The sequence below is a fragment of the Balearica regulorum genome, chromosome 26 (assembly GCF_011004875.1).
Source record: "Balearica regulorum gibbericeps isolate bBalReg1 chromosome 26, bBalReg1.pri, whole genome shotgun sequence".
Lineage (NCBI taxonomy): Eukaryota > Metazoa > Chordata > Aves > Gruiformes > Gruidae > Balearica > Balearica regulorum.
The window spans coordinates 4,064,448-4,075,136 of record NC_046209.1 but is presented as its reverse complement, the minus strand read 5'-3'; the positions used below and the strand labels follow the sequence as shown (position 1 = coordinate 4,075,136).

General features: G+C 46.5%; 1 protein-coding gene across 1 annotated transcript; it reads left to right on the top strand.

The window, feature by feature from the left end:
* Positions 1-763: 763 nt before the first annotated feature.
* Positions 764-1,677, top strand: NFILZ (NFIL3 like basic leucine zipper). The gene has a single exon (XM_010309667.2). The coding sequence runs from the start codon at positions 778-780 to the stop codon at positions 1,675-1,677; it is 900 nt and encodes a 299-aa protein (XP_010307969.1). The 5' UTR covers positions 764-777.
* Positions 1,678-10,689: the final 9,012 nt, after the last annotated feature.

The window sequence follows — 10,689 nt, the reverse complement described above, 5'->3', positions numbered from 1 at the left end:
ACCGTGGTCATTGTCTTCAGATGGACACTTCTGTGCCAAGACTTGGTGCCACATCATTGCTCAGAACTTGCCATGCAAGTACTTGCAAGCTCCTTGAGGGCACTTTCATAGAGTTCATTCACATTTTCTTGCAGGCCTTTCAAAATCACAAACTTCATCAAATCCAGCTTTCCAGGGTGGGGCAAGGGGTTTTAGGGAAAAATGAGGACTAAGTAGATGCAGTAAGTAGATTTGTAACCCTGCTTCAGCTGGTAACTAAGGTATGTGACTGAGGTAAATCAGTTCTTCTCCCTGTGCCTTCCTTATCTGTAAAACAGGGGCAATGAGACTTATTTCCTTTGCAAGGCAGTCTGAGATCAGTGGGAGATAAGTAGTATGTGAGAGCAATTTTTATTATCCTGATTGAAGTTAGTTAGGCAAAATGTTTGTGATTGTTCACTGAGTTGGCAAAATATGTCCTTTTAAACTCTGCTCAGTCATACACATGTTTTTTTGTACCCGTTAATGTACTTTGCAGACACCGGTGAGATGTGAGTGCATTGATGTGCTGACAGTATTTTGAAAACGTGGCTCCAAAATGACAGAAATAGTTGAGGGAAGCTGTCCTCAGGTTATGTGTGCATACAGTGCTGTACTCAGTGTTCCTGGTGTGACTGCAACAGAGATAAAACAATTACATGGCTATATTAATTTATTTGTTGGTATTAATTAATAGCACCTTTAGTGGTAATAGTTTTATGTTTTAATTCTGGCAGGACTCCGGCTGTATTCACGACCATGGAAAACTTCATGGCACCGCTGAGCACCGTCAGTGAGCTTGCGCTTCAGCAGAGCAAGGCTAAGTTCCTCCACAGCAAGGTGAGCGGTCCCTCCCGGCGGAAGCGGGAGTTCATGCCGGATGAGAAGAAGGACAACATGTACTGGGAGAAGAGGCGCAAGAACAACGAGGCAGCCAAGCGCTCACGGGAGAAGAGGCGCCTCAATGACTTCGCCATGGAGAGCCAGTTGGCTGCTCTCAGCGAGGAGAATGCCATCCTCAGGACAGAGCTGCTGTCCCTAAAGCTGCGCTTTGGGCTCATCAGCCCAGACACCAGCACCTACCAGGGCCACTCCCTCCAGGACTTCCTGGGAGTTTATTTCAGAGGGCACAGAGCGGCCTCCCCACTCCTCGAGGCCGAGCCCTTTGCTGGGGAGTCCTGCTTCTTCACAACAAAGAGCTTTGTGCCAAAGGTGCTGGAGCCAGCGGACTTTTCCTGCAAAACCTTTGGCCCATCCAGAAACATCCTCAGCTGTGACTCAAAGCCAGCTCCCATGGACACACCTGGCCTTCAGCAGCCAAAGAGGCTTGATGCAGCCTTCAGATCCACAGTTTGCTCTCCACTCCTCAATTACCACTGCCTGGACAAATATGCTTTCCATTTGCCTTTGTCAGACAGTGCCTGCTTCTTGTGCCCTTCCCTCTGTCCAGCTGAGGTGAGCAAAGAAAGAACCACAACTGTCTCAGATGAAGATGATGAGCAACAAGTGCCCAAAACTTCTCTTCTACCCCCGTGCAGCCTGCCCTGCCCTTCAGAAGATCATTCGAAGGGCCGAAGCTATGCTGCCCTACCTCACAAGCTCCGCATTAAGACCAAAGCCCTCGGCAGCTTGGAGGAGAATGGCCTGGACTCCCACTGAGACAGCAGAGGAATGGCCTGCTGTGGGGCCGATGCAAGACCTTCCAAAGACATGAAGGGTTTGGAAGGAGGGGGTTGGGTGGGGAAATGTCTTATGCTTCAAAGAGGGAAGTCATTTTCTCTGCTTTGTATAAATGATAAGGGAGTTTATAGGGCTGGGCTGCATCACTACAGCACAACTGCAGCTGGCCATGATGTTCATGGGCTGGGTGAGACCTGCCAGACCCCATGTCTCACACTCAGACAGTGTGAGTAAGTCTGAGTTTCATCTGGCTGCTCTGCTTACCAACCAAGCTAAAATTTGAGGTGTGAAGGGACCAGAGGCAGGAAGAGGCTAAGACAGTGGAGGTGGTGCCCACACCATACAACACAACTACAGCTGCTTGGGGTAGCAACCATTTTAATTGCCTTTGCTTCATCATCGCCTTCATCCCCACGAATGTGCCTGAAGTCTTAATTGCTTGACGTGGGAAACTGTTGATGGAAAGAGTTTCAGACCTCCCAGCTGTCTGGAGCAAGAAAAAGGGATAATGATAAAAAGGCAGTGGATTTTCACTGGTATGAAATGAGAGCAGAACCTAGTCCATTGTATTCCCAGTTTGTCATAATTTATCTTCAGAGAGAATGAACTCTTGTCTTTGACCAGACACAGTGTGGTCCAGAAGATAGTTTCATTTATCTTTGCAACAATTATTTTGGAGGACTAAATACTTGTTTTTTATGTAAGATGCAAAAAAATTTTTAGTTTCATTTCCTTCTTTTTAAATAAGGCATTTTCAGAAATGGTGTTTTGATATTTGGAAATTGCCTTTATAAAACATTCTCTCACCTTTTTCTGAGTTGGCTGAACCATTTCCTTTTTTGGAAATGAATTGCTTATAAAATAAAAAAATAATCAGAAAGACAATTTATACCAAAATTGTTAATTAACTGGGTAAAAAGCATTTCAGCATTTTATATTTTTTATATGATTTTAAAATTATTTTATCAGCTTTAAATGCAAGTGAGCAAACTCAGTTAACATCTGGTTGTTTATATTAATCAAGGTAAATCTCGACCGGCCCAATGCTGGACTCACATTTCATGTCCTCATTGAGTATTTCTATTTACCAAACTTTGCAAGCCGGAGGGACTGAACTGGAGACCTAGCACTGAAGGTTTCCCTTCAGTTTCAGTGCCTGGCATATTTGCAGCACTCAGAAATAATACAGTAATATAATATTCGTAACCGTAGCCTTTTGGGTTCCTGCTGTCACAGAGTGTGCAGCACCACTGGATGAACTGCAGATATGGAACAGAATGGGCTGGACTTTGCAAAAACAGTAAAGGCCACATTGCTCCTTCAGAGATCTCCTGAACATGGAGGCACTGATTTCCATCCCGCTGTCAAAGAGCGAGGAGACTTAGAAGTGTATGGTGCCCAGGGCAGGGAAAGCGATGTCCCAACATGTTCTGCAGGTGGGTCCCCTTTATGGATATAACGCTACCAGCTCACTTCCGTCCTGAGGCTTGTCAGCTGGGCTGTGGGAAATGCTCCCTCCCAACCGAATTTGTACAGTGGGATATGTTGGGAAGCTTCAGCAAAGCATTGTTACTGGAAACCTGCTCTCAGGCGGGGCAAGCTGTTACTTGGTTCTCGTGATGCTTCTGCTTCATCCCCAAGCACTCAAGGAGTGTCTGTGCTAAGACATTTCAAGCATCATCTCCATGTACATTTTAGCTATTCCTGGTGACAGGGGTTTCCATCCTGTGACTCAAGAGACTGTTCCAGATCTCCAGACTTTGCTTCATTTTATCTAACGCATTTGAGTTCAGCCTCTTTCCCTCTTGAAAGCATTTTGCTCCCTTTTACCTATGCAGATGCTGCATATAGCGTATGTATTCTTTGGGATATTTGCTTGGACACTTTCCCTGTCCATCCTGCCTTCCAACTGCTTAGCCTTTGGGAAAGCCTGCTCTGTAGCCATGGCAGTGAGTGTGGAGTAGGTGTGATACAGCTGGAGAACTTTAATCCAGTCGACCATGTAGCTCAGGGCTCAGCATAAGGCAGGAGGCACCTTGAGCTATAGCTACGTTGAGCTGAAAGCCAGCTGAGCCTCACTGAGCAGTAGCCTCATGAAGGTGTCTAAAGCCTACTTGATGCTGTTCCTCAGTCATTTCAGTTTACAAGCCAAAGATAGTTCTCAGACATGTATTCCAGGTATACCTGTAACTTCTTGTCCTCAGTTCTCCTTTCATGTTTTGTCTCTTTTCCTAAAGAAAGGAGGCTAATGCAGTTCCGATGATTCTGTGTTTGTCTGTCAGCCCTAAACATTTTTTGACATGTTGGATTCAAATTGTTCTCCTCTGCCCCAACCATGCATTTTCATCTACCATGTCCCTACTGATAGAAAAACTGCATTGCCAGCTCAGCCTTACCGGAAACCAGAGATGACGGTGGGAGCCCAACCTCCTGGCTCAGATCCCTGGGAGTGTCCGCTTCGCCGGTTCTGCTGCTCACAGGACTACCCCATTCCTTTTCATCTTATGTTGTTCTCACTAAAATTTCAGGCTCTGGAGAATAAGGACAATTGTCAAGAGTATTTTTCTAGAAATCATTTTATAGCTAATAAAGAAATGCACCAATAATAAGACTGTGTAAAAGGACAGACCATGCTACCTGACATGAGATGTAATCCTCAAATCAGTTTGGAAAAGACGGCCCTTAATGTAAGCTGTACATAGGGTTATCTGAACTGTGGGGCGTATATCAACATGTTGTGCCTAATAAAACTCTGTTTCCAGAAGCTGCGAAAGGTATATTGACCTGTCTGTTGGGACTGTATCTGCACCGAACTTTCCTCCTCAGAAACAGCCAGCATGATAAATATATCCCATGGAGATAAGTCCTTCTCAGCAGGAGCATAGGTGGCTGCAATGAAGGGCACATATTAAGCAGGCTGTGAGGCACATACCTCCTTGATTCCTCTGTCCATAAATGTGTTTTTCGCCTGTCTGTGCCTACCTGCTCACAGCAAGACCCTCAGTTCTCCACTGCGGAGTCCTCCTGCCGCTACCGCACTGCCGGTGTGCTGGCAGAGGGGCTGGTGTGGTGGTGCTTGCACAGATCACCACCTTTTATAGTGATACCACAACGGTCAGCCCTGCTGACTGCCCATCTTTGGCACTTTTGTGCTGAGATCAGTGCAGAGAAATGGGCAGACCTTCATGCTTGCAGCTGCTGAGATCGGAGCCCCTGGGCTGCAGCATGAGGCGGGGGCAGCTCTACTGTACTCGCTGGCATGAAGGGAAACCAGAGCGCAGCAACCGCTCTTCAGGTGTGAAACTTGATGTAGTGATGCTTTCACATTAAAAGAAACCGCATGTGGTTCTATTTCCTGTCCTATTCCCCCTGTCCTCTCTTCCCCTCAAAACAGGTAGGGACAGCCCATAGCAAGAAGGCGGCTTAGAAATTATTTTACTATAAGAAATTGCGTCCTCCCTACTCCTGCCTTTCCCATCACTGCTGGACCAGCTTTTCTCACTGCTGTGCAGGGCCCTTCTGTGGCTCTATGCACCTGCAGCCTTTTCGGGATGCAGCAAGCGGCTGTGGGAGCACGATGTGGGGTGCAGGGAGCAGCCTGGCCACGGTGGCAGAGCTGGGGTTAGGTCACCTCACCACGCTATGTAGGATGGGTTCAGTGCTTGCAGGGAGCCCCCAGGATCTGCCTTCCCTCCCAGCCCTGCTGCCTGGGGCCCAGGGCGAGACGACCCTGAGAGATTTAAACCTGCAGGTGCCCAAAAGTGACTTTGTGTGGGGACCAGGCACGGTTCATCTGAAGATGATGAAGAAATGAGTAATGTTTCCTGTTTGTTGTGTCCCTGCTATTGCACAAATCGAGGGCCAAACCTGGAGCTGGGGTTCATGGCAGTGTAAGCTGCCAGACCCCCATGGAGGGAGCGGAAGGGTGCAACAGCAGCAGGAAAAGCAGCAGGAGAATATGAAAGGGTGTGAAGTAAGCCAGCCCTGGCCCCACACCTGGCTAACCTCACACCTTCCTGAAACCCCTTTGCCACTTGCTCCAGGTTTTGCTTTGCCTCCCCTCCGGGGCTGCTCACCTGGAGGGGATGGAGACCGGGAGGGTGTTTCCCCTCCCTCCACACTTGCATTTCTCCTTTGCTGCCTTGTCTGGGAGAGTTTCCTACCAGTACCCGGGGGAGATCCAACCATCTGTATCGATTATCCCATCCCCAAGTTGAGCATTTAATGACACCTTCAAATGAGAGCCATTATTGTACTAATGGTTTCAGATGATGATAGCTGCAAGGCTTGCCTTCAAGGGAGATGAACTATTTCCACTCCTGCTCAGGCTTAGAAGTAAATTCATTCACCAGCCTTTGTTCCAAAGTAATCTCAGGTAGTTTTCAAGCTGGTTAATTACCAGGGTGAGTGTTATATACCAAAAAAATCTGTGCATATGTCCTAAGAGGGGAAGGCAAGGAAAATATTTCTTACCTGTATCTCTTTGGAAACCTATTCTGGTATTTTTTTTTATCTGTCTACCAAAACGGAAAGGTCAAAAGCAACAGCCTAATTCAGTACCAACTGGCATTTAAGATTATACTGTTGATTCAACCCATGGTTAAACATGTAAACCAATGCCACAGTTTTAATATCATCATTATTTACACTGGCAAACACAGGCCTGTGTTTATTAGTACCACTTGGCGATGTTTATTCTTAGGGCAGAGATGAAACTTAGAAATTCCAAGGGGCAGGACATTTGAAGGCAGAAGCTATTAAATCTGGCTCTGCACAATTCCACCGTTTTGCAGCTCCTTCAGGCAGAGATGTTTTATTTATAAAATCAAAAATGTAGTTTTTCTTGCTGTGATAGCTGACAGGAGAATGTCCCCCTGCCCGTGGCTGCTCACTCCACACCTCCCTGGAGGGTTTTTGCATCATTACTGAGTCTCAGGTGCAGACTGGCAGCTTTTTGGGGACAGGGACAGGTATGAGATGCGTGGCTTCTCCTTTGGTACCTTTGTCTGCGACTGAGCCTGAGAGCATCACTCTCACACGCAGAGAGCCCGATATCCCACGGGAGCTGAGCCCAGCTGCTGCTGCAGCTCTCCCTTGCTCCTTTTGTGGGGTCAGGAGCATGACCGTGGTCCCAGCACAGACCTTCTCCAGCGAGCAAGTCCTGGTGCATGTGGCCAGCCCAGACTCCCTCGAAGCACAGCCACCGCGAACACTTTCATTTGAAAGCACAACCAGCAGAGGAAGAAATGGTATATAAGTATCAGCCTTTTGTTTTGCATAGGAGCTGGTGGTTTGAGCACTTCCCCAGGAAATGAGAGACTTCGCTTCGATTCCCTTCGCTGGCTGCAGGGATTCAAAACTGCTTCCAGAGAGAAGGGAAACTGCCTGGGCGGGCAGCTCGAGCAGAGCGGGGCACCCTCCTCCTTCTGCCAGGACTAGCACTCCCCCCGTGGCTGCGAACTTGGGGTGCTGTAGGCTGGAAAGGGAAAGGAGAGGGAGCCAGGGACCGTACATTCCCCTCCTTGCAGCAGAGGAGAAGCGTTTTGCAGCATTTAAACATTTCACCACACTTTTGCTTTCAGATCTTAATGCTTTTGTCGATCGCAGGTGAGTCTGGCTTTCTGACTCCTGCTGTTGTTTCAATGTGTATTTTTAAAGCAGGATTTCCACCTCTTCACATCTCCAGCCTTCACAATCAATATATTTTTCTCAAATTACAGAAATATAGCCATTTTGCTATAAAATTTTCAGGTGACAATTTTACTGATCGCAGTGAGAAGTGCTCAAAAGCTAGCTGTTAATTTGAGAGACACCATGGTGGCATCTGTTTTCTAGTCAACGCATTTAGTAAGGAGTTGAGGAAAAGTGGGAAAAAATGAAATTAAAAAGGTACTGGCATTATAAAGTTATTCAGGCTGGCAAAAGCTGAAAATGACTGTGATGCCCAAAAACTGCAGAAGATAATGCAGGAGCAATTCAATGTTGATAAATACAAATTAATGCACGAAGGAGAAAGCCACAACCTCAGCAAATCCTGTTGTAACTGGTAAGTAACAACTAGCACTCTCCAAGGCAGCTCTGCTGTCCTGCTGAGCTCACATCTTCAATACCGTTCGCCATTCTGCTCCTCCTGCCTCCAAGAAGAGGCAGCAAAGAGAGGGCGATGACAGCGAGCAGAGATGCAGAATGGCTCTGGTATGGAGCCTGGGATTTTGAGCTGGGAAGAGAGGGACATGCTACAGGTATCTAAATATACAACATGGGAGACCTACAGAATTTGAACAGGGAAAAATTGCTCACTGGTTTCCATAACACAGAATGAGCTAGCACTGAGTGAAAGTGGGCAGAGGCTTAAAAAAAAAGCCAAAGGACGTATTTTTTCATGCAGCACATGGTGAAACTGTGCAACTTATTACCACAGGATGTTGTGGATATAAGTGAGATCAAAAAAGCAATGAGAAAATTTCAGGGAGATTTAGTCTGTCAGGAGCAGCTGGACATGGAGTGTTGGCAAGACTCTGGCTCAGGATGTCCCTGAAGCACAGCCAGGGGAGCTGGGAGGACAGGCGAGGCTGACGCTACTCTCATGGGTTTTTGCTAAGCATCCACTGCTTTGGAGACAAGCTGCAAGGCTGGATGGACCTGAAGTCTGATCCAAATGCTTCTCCATCCCTGTGCCTCTGACAAGAAAATTTCCCTGCTGCCAGGCACTGCGCACTCCAAAAACCCCCAACAAATCTCACACATTTCAGGCACTATTTTTCACACCTTTGTACAGTTAGGCAGAGAGATGACTACTTCCCTTAAGAGCATGAGTTAACGATGACCTTTAGCTTAGGCTAAGGACCAAACATGAATCATTACTGATGTAGGAAAAGTTAGCAATGACTTCTGGAAACAGATGCTGCATTCAGAGTACCCTGCTGCCTCACAGACTGTTTAGCCCCTGGGTGTATCTGTAAGGGCAATGCCATTTCAAAAATCTATTTTAAACTTAATCTTGGCTATATTTCCATCATTATAAAATAATTAGAAGGGAAAATTCCAAGCCATACACAACTAGAAATATTAATCATCTGTGAAATGAACTGTTCCCTGTATTGTATCTCCACCTATGTAGGAGACTGGACTCTGCCATGGGCAGCTAAGACTCAGACTCAAAGTGAATACCCCCATTCCCATCCTATAGGATTTTTCCAATTTATTCTTGTGTCAATCCTAGAAGGTTATTTCTAGATAAGCGGGTTGGGGTTTTTTTGTGGAAAAGAAAACAATTGTCATGTTTCTGGTTGCCATTTCCACCATCAGAAACCCCAGATGACCTTGGCAGTGTCAGTGCCTGCAACACCAGCTTGCATAGGTGTAGCGGGTTTGCAATCCCCCTGAGGGCGGAGGGCTCAGTTTCTTTACAAACGCCAGCCAGGGACCAGTGCCCAGTGCCTGGGGGGCTGTTCGCAGGGGGAACGTGCTGGCATCCAGGCGAGCAGCGGTCAGCTGGGCAGGAGTGGAGGAAGGAGGATGTGACATTGCTTCTCTGCATTCCTAGTGATGGTCTCACCCTTGTGGTGAGTTGCAGGTTCTGGACGTTGGAGTTAGGGCTGTTTTTTATTGTTCCCTATGCAGAGAGATTGCGTGGGGCTAGATTGAGCAACCGCAGGCAGCTAGAGCATTTATGCCCCTTATCTCTTGCTGGCCTTATCAGCAGCACGAGAGCTGCTCCTCACATGATCTGCCTGCTGTGCTCTGAGCTGCCTGGATTGCACCTCTATGTCTTTCCTGCGAACCTTGCCCTTATCTTTATATCCAGGTGCCTTCTTTACACGCTCTCCTGCAGTGCTCTGTCTCTGCACTTCTGGCAGGCAGCCCCGTGTGTAAATCCCCTGACCATGCTTTACCAGTTGTGCAACCTGGTCTTAGTTCTCTTCCTAGCTTAGATACTCCACTGCTGTTTGGGCACCATGGAAAACTATTTGAAAAGCTGATTTTAACAGGAAGTGTATTAGAGATTGTTTATGAAATACCACCAGGAAAACATGCAGGTTTTTTCATACCCACCTACAGCACTTTTAGTAGGAATAGGCAGAAGCTGATGGTCAGAGCCCCAGTAAGAGGTTAGTGCACTGTAAATTGGACAACAAAGAGTCTTGGTGCCTGTGGGCTTGGGCTTCCAGGGGACTAAGTCCTATGGTGGAGATGTACATGGCCATGAACTTCTTGACCGGAATTATCCTAAGGGATGATAAACTTTAAAATGTCTGTCAGGTCTGTCCATCCTCGCACAGTAAGGTCAAGCTGAAATACAGCTGGAGAAATGGTTTTGAAATACCCACTGGCCATCATCTGGGGCAATCTTCAGCCTCCTGTGTCACCTTAACTGGAGTTTCATCCTGTGGCTTGCAAAAGGATAGAGCAGGTTACTCAATCTCGCTCCCTTTAAGGCAAAACACTGAGAGCTGCCAAATACCTTTGTTTATGTGCAATAATGCTCAGCAGTGTGTTAAGATGAAATGATTATTAGAGGTATCTTGGGTACATGGGAGTCAGTATTTATGTAGCTGCCTTCCAGCTTATATCTTTCTCTTATCAGATACTCAGTCTTTTAAATTTGTGCTCAACTATGCAGAAAAAGAGAAGAGAAAAAGAAAGTATACACCCTTACATTAGCCTGTAAATATGATGTAGTAAAAGCAACTGAAGAAGTGTGAATACACTAAGCTATTCATCTTTAAGCTGGCTTTCTGATATCAGTTCTTCTGAAGACCACAATCTTTCACTTCTCGCACGTAGCATTACTCATACTTGATAAGTGTGCTAAAACATCAGAGGGAACTGAGGAGGTTTGACAACTCCTTGACCTCAAACAAACTACTCAAATAGCAACACTCTAGGATGAATAAAACTTGCTTGATTTTTTTTTTTATCAGACATTAAAACTCTTTGCAGTTGTGATGTGTTAGGGCTGGGTGTGTGTAAAATAGCAGCAAACCAAAA